The sequence below is a fragment of the Apodemus sylvaticus genome, chromosome 19 (assembly GCF_947179515.1).
Source record: "Apodemus sylvaticus chromosome 19, mApoSyl1.1, whole genome shotgun sequence".
NCBI classification, from domain to species: Eukaryota; Metazoa; Chordata; class Mammalia; order Rodentia; family Muridae; genus Apodemus; species Apodemus sylvaticus.
The window spans coordinates 8026498-8047217 of record NC_067490.1 but is presented as its reverse complement, the minus strand read 5'-3'; the positions used below and the strand labels follow the sequence as shown (position 1 = coordinate 8047217).

The 20720-nt window shown below is 50.5% G+C and overlaps 1 protein-coding gene across 1 annotated transcript in view; it reads right to left on the bottom strand.

The window, feature by feature from the left end:
• Umodl1 (uromodulin like 1) overlaps window positions 1–20172 on the bottom strand; it is a 59260-nt gene extending 39088 nt beyond the window's left edge. The window contains 6 exon segments of the mRNA XM_052163773.1: window positions 1265–1405; window positions 3241–3430; window positions 6478–6596; window positions 8095–8256; window positions 15634–15876; window positions 20094–20172. Of these exon segments, the coding sequence (XP_052019733.1) occupies window positions 1265–1405; window positions 3241–3430; window positions 6478–6596; window positions 8095–8256; window positions 15634–15876; window positions 20094–20172 (934 nt within the window).
• Between the last annotated feature and the right edge of the window lie 548 nt (window positions 20173–20720).

Genomic DNA, 20720 nt, shown 5'->3' with positions numbered 1-20720 from the left:
GAGGTAGAAGAGGAAGAAGAGGGGAGGAGGAAGAGGAGGAGGTAGAAGAGGAAGAAGAGGAGGAGGAGGAAGAGGAAGAAGGAGGAGCAGCAGTAGCAGCAGCAGCAGAAGCAGCAGCAGTAGCAGCAGCAGCAGAAGCAGCAGCAGTAGCAGCAGCAGCAGTAGCAGTAGCAGCAGCAGCAGCAGTAGCAGCAGCAGAAGAAGCAGCAGCAGTAGCAGTAGCAGCAGCAGCAGCAGCAGTAGCAGCAGCAGCAGAAGCAGCAGCAGTAACAGCAGCAGCAGAAGCAGCAGCAGAAGCAGCAGCAGCAGCAGCAGCAGCAGCAGCAGCAGCAGCAGCAGTAGCAGCAGCAGCAGCTTTTCCCTTCTGGGACGTTGATAGAGTTGGAAGGTCAGCTGTGCACTTTCTCTCCTGCTCTGATCTAGCAAGGGTTTTACCCCGGCGTCTAGCTCCTGAGTCTTCATTTGGTAAAATGGAATGTTTGGGTTTTTTTTTTTTAATAACATCTTTTATCACCTCTGGAAATTTGTAACTGTCCCTTTTCTGTGCTACCTATGCACACTCTCCGTGTCTGAGAGCAGGGTTCTGACCTGGACACTGCATTTCCTGTATGGGCCATGCATTAACCAGACAGTCGCCATGTCAAGGACTGACCGCAACCCCCTAGGAGAGGCAGCAGCCCTTCTGCACCTGGGAGCAGAGGAAACAAAGGACTGTACAAGACAGTTTAGACAGCATGGCGCTGACCGGTCTGCGGGTCCAGAGGCCTAATGCTGGATGTCTTAGGGCAGGGCATGAATCAACACAAAATGGCCAATACCGACGTGTGGGTGAGGGGCGGGAATATGGTGATGGAATGTAACCGTTTCTGGAAGAAGGTCACCTTTGTATGATTCTACATAACTATGGCTTTGAGGTGAGAGCTCTGTGCCTTCACCAGCCTACCTGTGTGTGTCCACCTGAGGTCTGTACACTGGCCTGTGCTTGTGTCTGTGTGCACCTGTATGTGGCCTATGTGTGCCGGCATGAGCCTAAGTCCCTGCTCCTGTCTTCCTTCCCAGTGGCCCGAGTGTCAGTGAATAAGTACCTCTTATCTGTCTGTGACTTATCAGGCTCTCTTCGATCTCCCAGCCTCCCTCGACCTTCCTCTGCTCCCGGGTTGGGAGCCTCATGGGAAGACAGCCGGAGTACCTGAGGTCCATAAACCATCTACCCTAGACTTAATCTCTTTATCCCTCTCATGACTTCTGAGGACTCCAGCATTACCTTCATCTACGTGGTTCTGCTGCTGGGAAGGCAAGGTGTTCAGCTGCTGGGAAGGCACACATTGGTAGGAGCCCTCCAGGTTCCGGCACTGCTCTCCTCCAGAGCAGGCTTGGAGCTCACTGTGAAGACACTCGTTCACGTCTGTGGAAAAGGGGGAACCGGTGAGATAACCGGGAAGCTACTTCTTCATTCTCCACGGGGCCTCCCACAGAGTTAGGCAAGGCCCAAGCATGCTCACTCCGTGATCCCAGGCAGCTGTTAGAGCCCGTGCACACGGCTTCGGGGCTGGCCTGAGCCTCAGTGGTCATAGCGTGACGGGTCCAAGAATAAACCCAAGGAACCGGAAGTTTCCTGAGCTGAGAAGAATCTGGAACATCGCCCGACATTTCCAGCTGGCCTGGCCCTCCCTCTTGTGTCTGTGTCATCCTTCCATCTGAGGCCCCAGAACCCTTGCCTCACATAAAGCCACTCTTCCCAGGACAAAGAGAGCAAAGGCGGGCTGCTTCATATTTACATTTACGCATAAGCAGGAAGGCTCATGTTCACCCACAAAGCACCAGCCCCTTCTCCTAGGGGAACGTGTGTGATTTCTAGCTATTTATCTTCATGTGTATTCTGCTTTCTATGCAAGTGATTTATGGAGATAACCAACTGGACCACAATGACCTCATGTTATGACAGCCTCCAACCTAGAGCCAAACCTCTAGAGCCAACGTGGACCTCCCCCACCCCTTGTGCACCCCCAACTACCCGGGGAAAGTCCACATCTGTAGCAGTTTCTAAATAAGGATGCTCACTGGCCTTCAGAAATGGGCCTGTGACCTGTGGCTGAGGGGCATTTGCAGAAGGACAAGATGACTGCTTTGGTCATGGGCCCCACCCTTAACAGGACTGACTCCAGACACAAGGCTGCCCAGGAGCCTGGCAGTGCCTCTCCCCAGCTTCACCAGGAGGAGGTTACCAGTCCCCAGGCCTTTGTACACACACTAGTGACTGCTACATGCCAGCATCAGACCTAAGGGACTGAAGTAAAAAACTTTCCAAACCCTGACATTGATTTTTTTTAAAGCCATAGGTGTTATAACTTCTTTCATTGAGAGTCTGAGTTTTCCATGTGTCATAAGCTGTAGTTTTCAGGTTAGTGTTCCATGGAAAGATGATAGGGAGTAAGGAAAGGAGTAGAGGATATTGTGTGTGTGTGTGTGTGTGTGTGTGTGTGTGTGTGTGTGTGTGTGAGTGAGTGAGTGAATATAGCCAGGAAGTGGTGGCACACGCCTTTAATCCCAGCATCTGGGAGGCAGAGGCAGAGGCAGGCAGATTTATGAGTTCAAGGCCAGCCTGGTCTACAGAGTGAGTTCCAGGACAGCCAGGGCTACAAACCCTGTCTCAGGAAAGAGAGAGAGAGAGAGAGAGAGAGAGAGAGAGAGAATGTATGTGAGTGTGTGTGTGTATGTGTATATGTGTGTGTATGTGTATGTGTGTGAGTGTACATGTGTGTAAGTGTGTATGTGTATTAGTGTGTTTATGAATGTGCGTGAATGTATGTATGTGTGTGTACATGTGTGTGAGTGTGTGTATGTGTGAGTGTGTATGTGTGTGCAAGTGTGTATGAATGTGTATGTTTGTGTGTGTGTCAGTGTGTGTAAGTTTCAATGTGTGTGCGCACGTATGTATATGTGTGTGCGCGCGTTATGTATATGTGAATATGTGTGTGAGTGTGTGTGAGTGTAAGTGTATGCGTGTGCATGTGTGTGTAGTGTACGCTGGGAGCAGGTACTGATGGAGCATAAACAGTTCCTCAAATCTGCACACAGGAGCTTGAGTTTGAACTCGGTTTGGGCCAGAATGAGCAGCACAAGAGCCAAGCCACACCCATGCTCTGCAGAGCAATGCCACACCCAAAGCTGAGCCTGCTTTAACAGGACCAGCCCTAGCCTCAGAGTCAGCTTAGCAGTGTCCCCAGAGGGCAGGCCCACCTTGCACCTGGATGCTGATCACCTCATAGACGCGATTCACCATGTCATCCAACATGGCGGAGACGTTGGCTACTGTCATGAGCCGAGGAAAGCCCAGTAGCAGCCATGACACCGTGGTGAATGTGTCCCTGCCTCCAGTCGAGGTCAGGTAGTGTACAGCTGGGTTCAGAGGCTGCAAGGCACTGGTGACCTGGGAAGCAGAACCAGAGGACCAATGGTAGAAGGACATCCTGTGCAGGGGGGAGGAGCCAGAGGAAAGGACGGGGAAACAAATTGTATACAAGCACACACAGTGCACACACACACACACACACAAGGATATATACATACATACACACACATGGAAATGCACTTGCCTACCCAACAATAAAGAAATTTCAAGGCTAGCCTGGGCTATATGAGATTATTTATAGGAGATGAAGATGATAAAGAAGAAGAGCAGGAGGAAGAAGAGGAGCAGAAGTAGAAGGAAGAGCAGGGGGAGGAGGGAGAGCAGGAGGAGGAGGGAGAACAGGAGGAGGAGGGAGGAGAGGAGGAGGGAGAGCAGGAAGATGAGGGAGAGCAGGAGAAGGAGGGAGAAGAGGAGGATGAGGAAAAGTAGGAGGAGGAGGGAGAAGAGGAGGAGGAAGGGGAGGAGAGAGGGAGAACAGGAGGAGGAGGAGGGCTGCTACAATATCTTTTATATCCGCGACCTTCACAGAAAACCAGAGTGGCCTCAGCTTCTGTAGGGAGATCCAGCCCCATGCAAACTCAGGTGTGAAGCCCTGACCTCCAGCAGCAGGTGAGGCCTCAGTTGGACATGGGTGTGCCTGGAGAAGCTGAGGCTGGACCTTGATGTCGTCATTATTAAAAGGGGACATCTGAGCTGGGTACAGTGGCAAATGCCTGTATCCTGGCCACTTGAGGGGCTGAACCAGAAAGATCACTCAAACCCAGGAGTCTGAGACCCAGCCTGAGTGACTTAGTGAGATTCCATCTCCATCCGTCATAAGGCAAAATGTGGGCACACAGCTGGACCTGCTCAGATTAAGGACAATGTGAAGAGGGGACAGATGGCCATGCAAGCCAAGAGGAAGAGCGTTGCTCTTTTGGGCTGTTGGCCTCCAGAGGGACCATCACTGCTCATACCCTGATGACAAATTTTTCCAGCCCATGGAGCCACAGAGAACCGTTCTGCCTAGCCATCTATTATCAGTGACACTTTACGGGGGCAGCCCCAGGTTACCTGCAAAGCTGTGGCCTCCAGGACCTGAGCCCCAACCCCTGCAGAAACCTGGCCTCTTACATTGAATGAATAATAAAGGCAGGGGATAGGAAGGTAAGGAGTGGCCACTAGGAGGTGTTGTCCTGTCTGGTGATGTTATTTTAGATCGACAGTTCTTTTATTTATTTATTTATTTTATCCTTGGTAGGATGCTTCCTGGTTAGCCTGCATCTCAGCATCTCTACCCCAGGGACACCAGGCATGTTGGCACTGCACACCCTGACCCCGGTGTCTCCAAAGCAGATTTGTAAACAGACCTGGCTCTGTGGGGCCAGAGACCTGAAACCCTTCCCAGGAGACTGAGTTTAACTAACTCTGGAGGTAAGCCAAGGTCTGCCCATACCCCACTGGAACCCTTTAGTCTGGAGCCCCAGAGCCAGCAGCTGCTGCTGCAGCCAGGAGACTGCCTGGGCAAGCTGACTCCCTCGGGAGGGAGGCAACTGCAGGGTTGCAGAAATAGTGGGTTCAAGTGACAGGTCTCAGGTGTCAGGAACTGCGGCAAACACCTCAAAGGCTGTGGTGGTTTTTACCCTCGACTTGACAGGATTTAATCACTGAAGGCTGAAGTCTGTGAGGGAGTCTCTTGGTTAAGCTAATTGAGGTGGGAAGGCCCACCCTGGTACCATTCCATGAACTGCACCCTGTGAGTTCAAATTAACCTTCCTTCCTCAAGTTGCTCAGATACTGTCCCAGATATAGGTTCTCATATACTGTTTAAACCACAGCTGCAGTTCCACGTGGAATTATGGTCATTTGCATCGAATGGATGAATATCTGAGGCACAGAGGGGTGAAACAATTTATCCAAGCTCACACAGCAGGTGCCAGGCCGGGGTTTGTACCCCAGTGGTCTGACTGCAGAACTGGGTTCCTATTGGCTCCATGGGTAGGCCCTCAACAAACCAATAGCAAACAAGAACTGTGGGCATCCCAGAGCTTCTTGGAGGAGGTGAGATTGCAGAGGACCCCTAGGGCAGCATCCCTTCGCAGTGACAAGGACAGGGTAAGCGTGCCCAGCTGGCTATTCTAGGCTGCTTGGCTGATAGATGTAGTGACTGAGAAGAGATCCCATTTTCAGTCAGCACCTGTGGGACATGATCTGTGGGGCCTAGAGATGCAGAATGGAAATTGTCACCCCTTGCTGGATTCATTATGCTGTGGTAAGCCAGCAATAGGGCAGCAAGCCCCGCTGGGCCCTCCTTGTGTACAGCCTTTTATCCACAGTTGGCTGTAAGAGCAGGCTGCTGTTTAAAGGCATAGAGGAGGGTGGGGGTGGAAGGGGGTGGGGTGAAGGGTGGGGGATGTCCTGCTATTCTAGGATCCCCAAATTGGGACAATGCTGCTAAGGAAAGATATCCTGACTAGAAATAGCTGTGATGTCTGAAGTGTGGCCGCACTGTAGGGGTCTCTACTGGGGTGGCTTTGACCTCAGGGGGTATTAGGTACTGCCTGGATTCATGTTTGGTTGTCACACTAGGGGATGCTCCTGGCCTAAACAGGACAGATCAGGATTCTACAAAGTGAGAAAGGGGACTTCAGAGTTGGGAACTGAGAGGCTAAAGCCATACTGATAAGGACATCCTTTTATCTATTCAACTGAGCTTTTCAAGGAGGCTTTACCCATCCCCCATACCAGGTGTGACTTCAGGGACATATGTCAGAACTCATGAAATCACACTCCGATCACATTCGTTCTAGTGTGTCTCTGTTTTTTTGTGTTTTTGTTTGTGTGTAGAGACAGTCTCAAGTAGCCTAGGCTGACCCTGAACTTGCTACGTAGTCGTGGATGGTCTCAAACTCCTGATCTTCTGTCTGCATGCCCCACGGGTCAGGGTTACAGGTGAGGCTGATTTACCTTTGTTAAGTGTTAAGAATTCAAGTTTGCTTCAGGGTCAGTCACTCGGGACACTTCCGGGGTTGTCACCTCTTTCTATCTGCCTAGGGAGAAACATCACATTTGTAACCATCACTCACCAACGAATAGAGCAGGCGGGTGTGGTTCCGGAGCCCAGGGTCCTCTCGCTGCAGGTCCTCAAAGCCCATCTTCACCAGCACAGTCACGTTGTACCAGCTTACCGTGTTCCTCTCTGCACCTGCAGGTCAGATGCCAAGGAGTTACAATGTGGGGGCAGGGCACAGCCACCAGAGGCTGTCAGCAGGAGACCACCTTTCTACATAAAATGCCTGCAGGGAGCTTCCTGCTGTCTGCCCTCTCCTGTAGCTAAAAGGACCACTGACTCTCTCCAGTGAAGAGTCAAAGGCCTTGTTTGAAGAAAGACCCTTGGGACATAGTTCAGTCTTTGCCCTTTGTTACAATGTAACAGAAAATCCACCCTTGCTTCCTTACACGGACAGCAATAATACCAAGTATGATATTCTATGTAACATTGTTTATATTAGATATCATCTGCTGTCTAGGTGAATAGTGTAAGTGCATGACATTGGAATGTCATACACGACTGCACACTAGACAGTGCTTGCTGTCACTTGTAGCACGTGAAACATTCATATATCCAGTCTATTCAGTTACCCTCAGAAACAGTAAACACAGGTTCCAAGACTCCCAGGGTCACCAAAGCCTGCAAATGTCCAAGTCCCCCCATGTAAACTGAACAAGTTGGATCAGAGAGATGGCTTAGTGGATAAGAGTTGTAACTGATCCTCTAGGGGACCTGACCTCACTTTACAGCACCTACACAACTGCTTTCAACGTCTATAACTCCAGTCCCAGGGAAGCCAATGCCTTCTGCTGGCCTTTGTGGGTACCATACATGCAGGCAAAACACTCATACACATAACAATATAAATAAATAAAATAAAAAACACTTAAAGTGGACAAGGGTTTGCACGTCAGCAAGCTCCCTCCCAGACACTAAATGCCTGTCAGTCTTTGTATATGGATTGTTTAGGAAGTAGTGATTTTATGTTTTTTAAAAAAAATTATTACAAGTCCACTACCAATGTGTCCACCTCAGGTCTTCCTGTGTAGGGCACACATCAACAACAAAACATTTTTAAACGTTTTAAATAATTTAGAATACAGATTATTAAATATGAGGACCAGCTGCAGTTCAGGAGTATAACTGGCATAGAGAAGAACTGTAATCTATTAATCCTGATACTCTATACTTGATAAGCTTATGACTATCTGCTAATAGGACAATCTAGTACTTGTGCTATATATACATATATATTAGTTTTCTGTGTTTCTTTAGTTATGAGCATTGATCCAGCTCTGCATATAATACTAGTCAGAGAGAACTTTCTGGAAGAGTGGGCACACATGCCAGACTGTCAGCAGCTGCCCTGGGCCGTGAGATATGTGCAGGTCTGTGTTTCCTCAGGGGATACAGCTCCAACAAGCAAGCCCACCTACCGTGCCAAGCCTGCCTTCCCTGGCAAGCGACCGTGGCTCTGCTCACCACTGCGTTCTTCCCATAGTTTTAACTCTCTCAGGGCTCTAAGGACCACCCGTGGGGACAGGCAGACCTCCCGTCTGCCCTGTTCCCAGCTCTAGGCTGTCCAGGGAACTGTGACTGCCCCCTTCCCCCGATCTACATCTTCCTGAGACCCTACTCTTTGCACCCCTACCTGTGGGTGTAGGGGACACACAGTGGCGGCCCCCTGGCCAGGAACAGCATTTCTGAAGTCCAGAGCAGTCTGTGTCCAAGGTGCATGATGGACTAAACGGCTCTGGCCAAGCTGTTGGACAGACTCCCGGTCTTGATGCAAACTCCCCGGATCGGTTCAGGGCTGAGGGAATGAGACAAGATGACCATATTAGCTTCAAAGTCGGCTCAGCTGGCACTGCCAACAGGAAGGCCCGGGCTCGGCCCCCAGCACCTGTTAAGACAAGGCGCGTGAGTGGTACCCTGTGCCTGGAATTCCAGGGCTCAGAGGGATCAGAGTTCGAGGTCACCCTCAACTCTGTAGCAAGTTTGAAGCCACCCTGGGATACATAGGCTCCTGTCTCAAATGCAACCATGGGGCCTGGAGAGGTGGTTCCATGGCTCAGAGCTCTTGCTGTTTTTTGTAGAGGACCAAGGTTCAATTCCTAGGACCCACATGGCAGCTCACAGTCACCAATAACTCCAGCTCCAGGGGAATCTGATAACCTCTTCTGACTTCCTGGTGTACCACCAGGGTGCAGTGCAGACAGAGGAATCCCATAGAGGCCATTACTGTGGGATGGGCCAGTATGTGTGGGATCGTGTGGTGATGGAGACATTTTTGGTGCCTTCAGACACTTTGATGATCTCCGTGCTCCCTTCTCCGTGCTCCCCGGAGCCCTGGAGCTGCTGGAGTCTCCTAGCTGGAGTCAGTGCCATGACTTCAACATTTGCTCCCCTTGTTGGCTGCCTCACTTCCTGGGGACAACGTTCACACGTCTGCTATCACTCCATGGAGTTCATGGAGTGTTCAGACTTGTCATTCCAGGCCCTTCAAGTGTCAGACAATGCCAACCACTAGTTATGTTCTGAAGATACCTGCAGTGGTTTGAGTGACAATGGCCCCCATATAGGTTCAGATATTTGACTATTTGGGCCCCAGTTGGTGAAACTTCTGGGGAAGGATTAGGAGGTGTGGCCTTGTTGAAGAAGGTGTGTTACTGAGTGTTTCTGCTTTTGACGTTTCAAAAACCCACACCATTTCCAGTGAGGCACCCTCTGCCGTGTGCTTGTAGATCAAGATGTAAACTCTCAGCTGCTGCTCCAACACTGTGCCTGCCTGCCTGCCTGCTGCCATGCTCCCCAATGCGATGTTCACATGATGGTCACAGATGCTAACCATTTGAAATAGTAAGCTCCAAATAAATGCTTTTTTTTTCTAAATACATTTCCTTGGTCATGGTGTCTGATGAAAGCAATAGAAAAGTAACTATAACAGTATCCCATGAGGCAGGAGGAAAGTTAGCCAGGGCCCTGGAGGGGCATAAAGGCAGCTCAGAGATGCTGCAGTCTCAGAGATAATCCTCTTGGGTTTCCCAGGGTCTCTGGAAATTTCTGTAGCTAATGAAGAGAACTGTAGCCTCACTTCTGTTGGGAACAAGTCCCAAGGACAGCCACTCAACCAAAGCAAATGTAGCATACAAGGCGGCCAGGAGCCCTGCTCAGGAAGCTGAGCCTTGCATCTTGCTATTTAGAAACATCTGATTAAGGGTCATGATTAGTAACATTGTTCTTTCTAATCTATGGGCTTGGTCCTCCATTTCCTCCATATCTAGGTGTGTGTACAATGTGTCCAGGTCTGAAAGAAAGGATTGAGCTGGGTCAGGCTGCAGGCCAAGCAGGGAATGGGGGATCTCTGTGCAGTCTTCCTGTCAAGAGCAGGACAGACGCTCATCTAACAATGGGAACATCAAAGGTCGTTGGCCAAGCAGACAGGAGGATGGCAGGCAGGGTGGGTAAGGTGTTCTGACAGAAAGGCCAAACATGGCGTGAGGCTTGACGTCAGCTCTGCTCCAGGTTTCTGGGCTGTTCAGCATGTCCCAGTGAGCTAAGAGGCTCACAGTGGAGGAAAGTGGTCTGCAGGATCTAAGGCACGTTTTCTGTAGAGCAAAGACAATTCTAAACTGAAAAGATTTACTGAAATACAGAAAAAAAAAAAAAACAGGACGCCTCCTAAGCGATGGGTAATAATAGGCTAACACACACAAGGGCCATGACTTGCACTTAAGTCCAGAAACCAGGGGGAAACAACCTTGCATAATGGTGCACGTTGACCATTCCAGTACTTGGGAGTCCCAGACAGCTGGATCCCTAGGGTCACAGGGCTAGTAAGCATAGCAGGATTGGAGAGAGTTCCAGACAGTAAGGGACGCTGTCTCAAAAAAGGGAGAAGGAACCCAAGGATGACAACTGAGGTTATTTTCTGAACAGATACGCGCGCGCGCGTGCGTGTACACACACACCAGACAAGAAAAGGACTCTAACAATGGTTGCCTAGTAACAGCAGGGGTCTGGACCCCAAGTTCCTCATCTTAACCTTATTGCTGCTGGGAATTTCCCTTCCCCCTTTGTGGGGTGCTGGTGACTAACACTGTGATCTAATGGAATAGTCAGTCAACTTGGTAGAAAGTTGAGAATCTCTCCTTTCTCAACTCAAGTTAAACAATGAGAAAGCACTCTTCAGTGCTTGGTAACCCAGGGAGACCCAGTTCAGCCAGACAGCCCCAGAGATTCCTACTTGGACCACAGTGTCCAAGGCTGCCCAGGGCTAAGGAATCACCGGCTGGTGGGCACAATACTTCTGGGATCCCTTTCCCTCTGCTTCTCAGCCTGTCAGCACAAGGTGCCCCTGGGCATTTGCATGGAGATGGGAGGTTGGAGGTGGGCCTCGTCCAGTAGGGTTTAGATGTGGAGTAAGAGTTCGCCAAATTGCTGGCAGGTGGTGAGGGGTCACACAGAACCCTGCTGTTCACAGGGTTCCACCTGCTGGAATCTGCATCACATGCAGTGTTACTGATAACTAAATGCTAGAGACAGCTGATTGCTGATTGGGTGATTATGTATCCATGTGTGACAATTCTCCGAGGCCACTAAATCAATGGCTACAGTAATATTTATTCACGAGGAAGCCATTCTGGGGAATTGCTAAGTGATTAAAAAAAATCAACAGAAAGTTCCATCAGGGTAGCTGGACTCGTGTGCAGTGTTGACCTAGGGCATGATGGGAAAGATCACCAGAGGTGACTTTTGAGGGGCAGGCTTTGCGGTACTTTCTCTCTGGTCTTTCTTTTGCTCTTAAAATCTGTACCTGTTGAGATGACGTTTATAACTGTATATTAAAATTTTGAATAAGTGAATAGATGACTTAGCATTACATTGAGATTCTTGGGGTTAGAAAGAGGTGACGACATTAGAAGTCACAGCAAGTGTGCCTGGGTGTTCATTTCCCTGGGTTGGATGGTTGTTTACTGAGTGGGAGGAGAAAGATCTCGTCTGGGGTTGCACCTCTAGAGGAGAGAGGCTCAGACACCAGGCCTGAGAGACAAAGGCTGCCCCCACTTAGGCAGAGGTGAGTGTGTCTTTGATCCTGTGTTTGCTCCTCTGTGACACCCGTGGGTGCATCTGGAACCCGGCCCTGTTCTGCATACACACAGCCCTTGGGCTGGAGCAGTTAAACAGTGGTGAATTCACCTCAAATCAACAGCCCAGCACGGGGAAGCTGTCTGCTCATGCCCGCGGTGTCAATGCTGCACCATAGGCAGCACCAAGCCACCAAGGGGCTGTCCCTGGAGGTAGAGCTGGAGACACTAGGTGCTCAGTTCTCAAAGATAGGATAGGGGACACTATAGTGGCCCCACAGGTGTATCAGATGCCAAACCTTGACACCAGCAGGGACCTCCCTAAGGGGAACCCCAGTGTCAGGATAAAAGGGATAAAAGACAAAGAAGCTATGGTGACTGGGGACAAAAAGCCGGGGAAGGAAAGAAGCCCTTCCTCATGGCACCTGGTTTTGTCTTTCTGTTGATAAAGACAAGAGACATCAGGCCCCATTGATGAGGTCCAAACCACTCAACTCAGCCAGCATGGCTTTTCCTACTGACATCTCAAAGATGACCATCCAATAAGCCATGCTTACTTAGGGACAAGATGGTCTGGAACCTGGTGCCAACTCTGTAATGTTGGCTCATCCTGAAACCCCTGCAACCAAGCCACAAATCCTGGCTTCCCCCGATGGAGATCTCTAAGTGGGAAGAGAACCCTTCAAGCTTCAGAGAGTGACAGAGGAGCCTCTGTGTCTCTCACCACAGATGTCCTCTGTGTCCTGAAATGCCTCCTCCGCTTCCTCACTGGAAACACTAGCCTCAAATTTCAGACTCCCTTATAGCAAGCTGAGTTGCCTGAACTGAAAAAATTTGATTCCTTGATGTGGGGCAGAAGGGAAAGCCGGGCAGTCCTTTATTATTATTATTATTATTATTATTATTATTATTATATTATTATTATTATTGTAGAGGTATTTTGTGTATTAATATTATTAATAACTAGTACAACACACTCTTATTGGCTTGTTTATTCTGAGTTAACCCCCACTCCATCCCAAATCTTGATGTCCTTGATACATACAAGGTTGATGCGGGCAGCAGCCGCTAACCTGTCTCTGTTATTAAGAAGCGCCTGGTGAGCTGGTAAGATGGCTCCGTGAGTTAAGGCACTTGATGCAAAACATCAACTTAGGACCCACATGGTGGGAGGGGACAGCTGCCTCCTTAAGTTATCCACTGACCTACAAACATACACACACACACACACACACACACACACACACACACACGCACACATATATACACACATGCATGCACATACACACATGTGCATACACACATGCATACATATTTACACACATGCATGCACATACACACATGTGCACACACACATATACACACATGCATGCACATACACACATGTGCACACACACACACACACATACACACATGCATGTATAAATAATTTTGTCTTTTTTTCCTCTGGAGTTGAGGACTGAACCTAGGGCCTTGCACTTGCTAGACAAGCACTCTACCACTGAGCTAAATCCCCAACCTCTGAAGTCACTGACCTCTGGGTCAGAGCTCAAGGCTGGGCTCTAGATGAGCGCCTTCCACCCATTCCCATAGAGCTTGCTGGCTGGAGGTGAGAGAGAGGCGGGTTCTTAGGGTTGTAACCACCCTCCTTCCCAGACCGCAGTCTCTCTGAACACAGCACAATGTGAAGCTTCTATTTCTGTCTTCCTGCCCTTGTGGTGACCGACACAACTGTCCCAGTTACGGCGTGACTACATATCTCAGGGCCTACTGCCAGTCTGACCACAGTTGCACTGTCTGCAGGTCACTGTCCGCAGTGACCCAGGAAGACCTCTTAGAAGACCATGCACAATGCCAACGTCCTTCCCTCTCCTACTTTTTTTGGGCTGCTCCCTAGCTGCCCGGCACCCTATTTGACTGGGCCTTCTAAGATCTACCTCTTCAACCCGACAGGACCACTTTCCCTTGACAACAGCCATCCCATAACCACCAGCCCACCAGCCCCGCCCCTGCCGCTCCATCCCCACCTCTGCCATCTCCGAGAGCAGGCCTTCACCTCTCTTCCTGCCCAAGCCTGGGGACCCTAACGAGGTCCTCCTAATGAAAAGTAGTTGACACTCCAAAAGTGGGGCTCAAGTCCCACCACAGACATTTCTCTCAGGAACAGTTTGGTAAGGGGGAGAGGATGAGAGACAGGGGAGCTCATGGGGAGGGACCCAGCGCCACGTTCTCTTTGATGCAGCAGCTGAGGTAAAAGTGGACTGCTGTGCTAGCCCAGCTGGGGGTGGGAGAAGCTGAGACTCAGCCTTCCCGACAGCCTCTTCCCTGGGCTTCAGCTATGTGGCCCTCCATGAACTACCCAGCAGCTAGGAGACAGTGTGGCTGGCACCGGTGAACAAGGGTGGACCAGGCCGCAGCCAGTCAGCCACTGCCAGACTCTGGCAGAGCCTACACTCTCTGAACCGCAGGGCCAGGGTTCCCAAGGGCTTTTCAGGTTCATGTTGACACCTAGTGGAAGCTACCACCCAGCCTAGGAGGTTGGGGCAGCATCAAGAGCTGTGTAGGTGGTGCCCATGAGCCTTGGAGTGGGACCAGGGAATGTGGGAAGGAAGTGGGTGTTAGGATAGGAAGTCTAAGACCAGCACTGGGCAAGATGGCCTCTCCAGTGTCCCTGCTGTGGGAGGCCGTGGGAACATGGAATGGCTGCTGGCCCTGACTGGTTCCTACTGGCAATGGAGGATCCTTTAACCTCCTGATCAGCAAGCAGCATGTCTACCACAGCCATCAAACTGCCTACACCAGCACCCTGGAATCAGGCAATGCTGTCCTCATGATGACACACTGGCAGGGACTGAGGGGTGAGCACAATCAGAAGGCTTCAGCAACTTGAGCCAAGATGGCCTTCCACAAGTTTGCACAGGTTAGAGTCTCTGAACCCTGAAACCCCTGCTCTGGGGAGGAGTCACCCCCTTCCCCCAGGTTGGGAGGATCCACACATAGACTTAACTGGCTAGCGTCCCAGCCCAGGCCGTAGGGATGGGTCCTGTGAGATTCCCTTTGGAGCCCTCAAACTCATACTGTTTGCACTGTGGGGCAGCAACCCTCACACCTCATGGTGGTCCAAGCTGACATCCTGTGTATTTTGAGTGACAGGCAGGACCTTCTGACTATACAGAAGTCCATTCCAATTTGACATTGACTCAGAACAATCAAGCCCCTCCCCTCCACACACCTTTGCTAGAAGATGTACTTGGTGCACCCCACTCCAAGTTAGGAGCTGGGCCCTGTGCCTCAAGCCATGTCAAGCTCCAGCAATGACATGGGTAGCCATATGGATCACCTAGGTAACCAACCTGTACATCCTATAAACCTGTGCCAAGGAGTAGGAGGCCCATCCCCTCCATCTCTTTCTAGTGGAGACCAGATTAGGATTTCAGGCAAGACAAGGGTTCTATAGCAGCCTTGGGAAGAGAGCGCAGTCTCCGCTGTTGGAGAGGTTGGGACACGGTGTCAAATGCCACTATGTTAGAACCATTCTACATTATAAAAGCCACAGATGCTGGACCTTGATCAGTACCACCACCAGCTCCGAGGCTGCTGCACGGTACAAGTATCCAAAGGCCCTTGCTGTGCAGTCAGCTCTGAGGACCACTGAGGCTCACCAGCCCATAGTATCTCTCCAACACGTTAAATGGCTAATGATGTCAGATATAGTGGTTTATTTCGTTAATCCCAGCAGTCAGGGGGCAGAAGCAGGCGGATCTCTGTGAGTTCAAGTCCAGCCTGGTCTTGCCTAGTGAGTTCTTGGACAGCCAGAGCTACAAAGTGAGACCCTATCTCAGAGAAACAAACACTTGAAAAAAAAAAAAACACAAAGGGCTGGTGATTCTTGTATTTCACTTGAGCTGTGAAGTCAGAAATCTGGGGATGGGTTCATAAGAAGCACCCCAGGAACCCCAAGGTCCAAAAAAGATGAAGGAGCAATGTTCTAGAAAGATCTAGGATTCCAGGGAGACATCGAAGGCTTGCACACAGTCCCAGCAGCTCCTCCCTCCAGGGGAAAAGCAGCTCAGCCAGACCCTACCCCACCGCCCCGGACTCACGCAGAACACAGTAGAGACCAAGCTGCTCAAAGCCCGCACAGCAGTCAGTCACATTCCTGGACTCAGGGACATCCATCGCCAGGTACTGGGTCCGGTACACGGTCTTGGGGCACTTTTTCCAGGGGATCCATCCGCCACAGTGCACGTAGGCCGTGTGGGAGGTCTGCACCGCCTGCAGCCTCTGGACACTTCGGGTCACCGGGTAGCTGCACAGCTGATAGCTCAGCAGTGAGAGGCCATTTTCTGCAAAGAAGACCATGGGAGATGTATCAGCAAGCCAAGGTGGGGAAGTGCCAGGTCAGATCACTGTGACGTGTATGGGTGCTGGCCCTTGGCAGCAGCAAACTAACGGAGGTCTCTACTATCGGATGGACCCTAGAACCAGCCTGCCAGTCCTAGTGTGGCCTTTGCCTTTTCAAAAACTAAAACCACCCCCCATATTTGCATAAACTTGTAACCATGGTCATCAACCTGTACTCCAAGAACCCCCCTGTTCAAAGCCAGGCCATCCAGGCTGGATCTGGATGTAATATTAGATTGAGTCCAACCCAAGCACATAGAGTTGGAGTCCAAGATCTGGACACCATGTCCCCGTTGTCACTCTGCCTTTGGTCCCACTTGCTGCAGACTTTCTTACATATCAGTATCCATAAACCTGACTCTGGCCATGTGGCCCACAGACAGGTCAGAGTCACCCAACAAGTGTGGATTATGAGCCAGTGGGTGGCAACAACAGATTTTTTGGAATGGAAGATGGATAAACAAACATTGTATGTATGTATGTATGTATGTATGCATGCATGCATATACTCATGCATGTATGCATGGATCCATGTATGCATATATATGGTATATATGTATGTGTGTATATATGTATGTGTGTACATGTACATATGCATGCATGCATGTATGCATGTGTGCACATGTGCATGCACATATATGTATGCATGTATTCGTGCATACGTGGACACATATATGTACATGTGTATATATGTATGCATGCATACATATATATGCATGCACACATACGTGTATGGACATATGTATATATGCACCATCATCATCACAGTAAGAGGACACAACTGTCCTTGGTGAAGGAGGCCAGCTCATATTCGCTGACCTCCTCACGCCTGCCCTGGGTCTCCCTCTGAGCCTGGCCTTGGGGCCGAGATACTGTCCTCTTCAGCAGCAGCAGCATGGCTCCCCAGACTCGCACACCCATGGCATTTCCAGCTCTTCACCACTTCATGATGGGCTGCATCCCATGAGACCTCTGTCACTTTATGCCACAGAAATGCTAGGGGTCAAGGTGTGCCCTTCCAAACGATGCTAGAATCCCAGAGCCCAGGCACTCAGACAGTTGGGTGGACCCTGGTAGGAATGCTGTCTTTTTGAAAAATAATGAAACCGGAACAGGCACTTATGTATATGTGTGTGTGTGTGCATGCACACACACACAAACATGGGGAGAGAGAGAGAGAGAGAGAGAGAGAGAGAGAGAGAGAGAGAGAGAGAGAGAACCATATGAGAGAGAAGGCAAAGAACAGAGTGATCTTCTACAGGCCAAGAGGTGCCAAAGATTTCAAAACACATCAAAGGCACAGGCTTGGATTGGACTCAGCCCCCACGGCCCCAGGCGGAGCCAGGCCAACACTGGGCCATAGATCCTGGTCCTCAGAACTGTGGGAGAAGCCACCTGCTCCTTAAGCTTCTTTGAATACTCAACTTCAAATCCTGCCCCTTCCCCCCCCCCCATGTTTTCCTAAATGGTGACGCTGACAGAGCCCAATGTCACAGTTCCCTTCCCCAGCTTGAGGACTAGTGTCTGGGGAAGCTTGGAGACAGAAGTAATCCTAGGAGTAGCGGCCATTTTCACCCACTAGACCACGAAGGCACCTCTGCAGAGCCCTTCCCTGGGCCTGTGGCAGCCCACAGGTGGGGATGACATGACCTCTCTGCCACCACTGTTGGGGGAGGAGCACAGCAACCTCCTCCCAGGCAGATGCAGCACAGAGTCCTGGGCCCTGCAGCCACTGCCAAGGGCAGGGGAGCAGCTATAACCCAGTCCCCCCACCCGCCATGGGGTCAGCCCCGCCTTTGGAAAGTCTTATAACTCCTCCCCACTGAAAGTGGTTACAGACTGGAGAGAAATAGAGGCTCTTAGGATACGAATGTGGCCAGAGGCCAAGATCTCAGGGGTGACCCAGGTGACGGGTGGCAGAGAGTAGCAGTTTAACTGTGCAGAGCAAGTTGATGCTGGGGTGCCCTGCATGAATCTACCAGACTTGATAGAGATTCTTCCAACCTAACCTCGGCTGAGATGTCACCCATGTTAAAGAAGGGCACAGGCTCTAGGGAGCCAGCTGCCTCCACCTGATCCTTCACACACACACACACACACACACACACACATACACATACATACACACATACACACACACACACCACACATGCACACACACACCACACTATATACCATACACCAAACATACCACATACCACACACACATATGCACACACACACACACCACACTATATACCATACATCAAATATACCATGTACCACACACACATATGAACACACACCACATACCCACCCACCACACATCCACACACATGTACACACACACACCAAACACACCACACATACTACATACCACATACACACACCACACCACACATACATACATACACACAAACACACACCACACACACACACTCACACACACACACACACACACATATACACACACACACACATACACACACCACCTCCTCTATCTCCAGGGAAGCCTGGGAAATGTTATCTTTCTTTGCTTTTTATCTTCTACTGAGGCCACTGTGCCATCCTCAACCCTGGGGACAGGCAGGGCTAGGGTAGAAACCTCCTTATAGGACCTGCTGTGCAAAGTCTCTTCCAAGAGCTATCACAGCAGGAGGTGAGAAACCTCAGTGGGCTCTAGCCCTGTGGTTCTCACCCTTCCTAATTCTGTGACCTTTAACACAGTTCCTTACGTGACAGTGACCTCCAAACATGAAATTATTTCCATTGCTACTTCATAACTATAATTTTGTTACTGCTATGAATCGTAATATAAATATCTGTGTTTCCCTATGCGTTAGGTGACCCCTATCAAAGGATTATTTGACCCCCAGGGGGTCTCGACCCACAGGTAAGAACCACTGCTCTCAAGTGAGTGTGGTTGCCAGCCCAACTCCCTTAACCCTCACATTGCTCCACAAATGTCCACTTATGTCACAAGGTCCTCCACTGCTCCTGAGATGAACCCTGGCCAACCCCCTGGTGAAGGCAGGTGATACTTGACCCCCTTCCTCAGAAGCCTGCTGACCCCGTTAGTCACGCCTGGAATGGAGCAGGCCCCAGGAATATGCTACACGTCTCAGCCTTCCAGCCCTGTCATTCCTAAAACAATCTCTATGTTCTGTAGTTGTGGAGTTAAGTGGCAAAGTTAATACCTTGCACACCGTGATGCATTTGAGTTCCACAGTTCTCCTGATGCACCATGAGCAGGCAGGCACCCGGAGGAAGGCTGCACTGTGTCCTGTGGTCTCACAGGAATGATGAGGGGGTCACAGCCCCATGACCTTCCTGATGTTCCACTCTTTCTATGACTAAGCTGTTTGGTACGCATGCACGCGCGCGCACACACACACACACACAGCACAACACAAAATCCCAAGTACAGGAAAATCCTCCCCTAGACAGAAAACAACAGAGATCTATTTTTGTAATAGAGGGACTTCAGAAACAAGATAGATCTCTGAGTTCCCAAGCAAGTCAGAAGGATTGTAAGAGGAAAGGGACTCAGAAGATTTGCCATCACAATTCCTTGAATTGTGGGGTATGTTGGTTTGGTTTGGTGGTTCTGGGGATAGAACCCAGGCTCACACATGCTGGGTACCCTGAACTGCACCCAACTCCACAATGTGTTTTTAACAACTTTCTGAGCCACGAGCGTCTCCATGCTTGGCCCGCTTCCTCGCTGCACCCCTTGCTCTGTAATTCTGTTCTTGAGAACATGTGGCCGAGGACAAGTCAGAGCCACTCTGATCTGTAAGCCACCCCGCTGCCCTCCCCTGATCTGTAAACAAGACCTTCATGCTGCGCACCTAATTTTGTACATCCATTCCTCCCTTGGAAATGTAGTGGTTCAGGCCCAACCACAGCTTCAAAATCTCCTTCTGTCCCCTGTGCTGTTGCTAGTGGGCACAGACCCCACACACTGGTGGCACATTCCCACTGGGGAAGCCCTCATTCTGAAAGCATACCCAGTGCCCAGTCGCAGCCTGTTGCTATTGGTACAGACAGTGTGGCCAGGACAAGATGCCTCTCTCAGAGAGAAGATGTTTGCTGACCAGCCAGGGTCCCAGCAGGCACTGTCCTTTTTGAGACCCATTCCTGGAAGTCCCTTCTCCGGATTCACCCCTAGATCCCTCACCTGTGAAGCCATTGGCCTTGCTCAGGTCCACAGTGCAGGCTAAAGCCAGCAGGGCCAGCCTCAGGGTCCTGGATATCATACTGTGGTTGCGCAGACAGGGCTTGGGATCTCTACTGCAGTGGTCTGAGTCCTAAAACAGGCTCGGAGGAGCCTGAGCTGCCCCAGCCTGGAGAAAAGGTCCTTCTGTCCCCTGTGCTGTTGCTAGTGGCAGTGACTTCAGAGGAGCACTCACGGGGAGCAGTCCCTTATGCCTGCTAATTAACGCCAGCCTAGCCAGCCACCGGCACGGCTGTTCCCCTGGGGGGCGCCTGCATGTCAGAGCCTATTCTTGCTCTGAGCAGATGGAATCTTTGAAGAAAGGTGAGCAGTTAGCAGCTTCGGCCACATCAGTAGGTCTCCTCTTGTTTGTACGCAGAAAATGCATTTCAGACCCAGATCTGACTCTCCCCATCAGCCCTGAAGTATTCCGTTACCCACCTGCTCCCAGCTGGCAGGAGAAGACAGGCTCACATCAAAGTGTCACATCGGCTCCAGAAGGGAGCCTTCATAGCCCTCAACAATAGAGTTCAGAGGTCACAGCCAAGTTCGTCAGCTCCATGCAGTCCCAACTGGCCATGGAAACGCCCG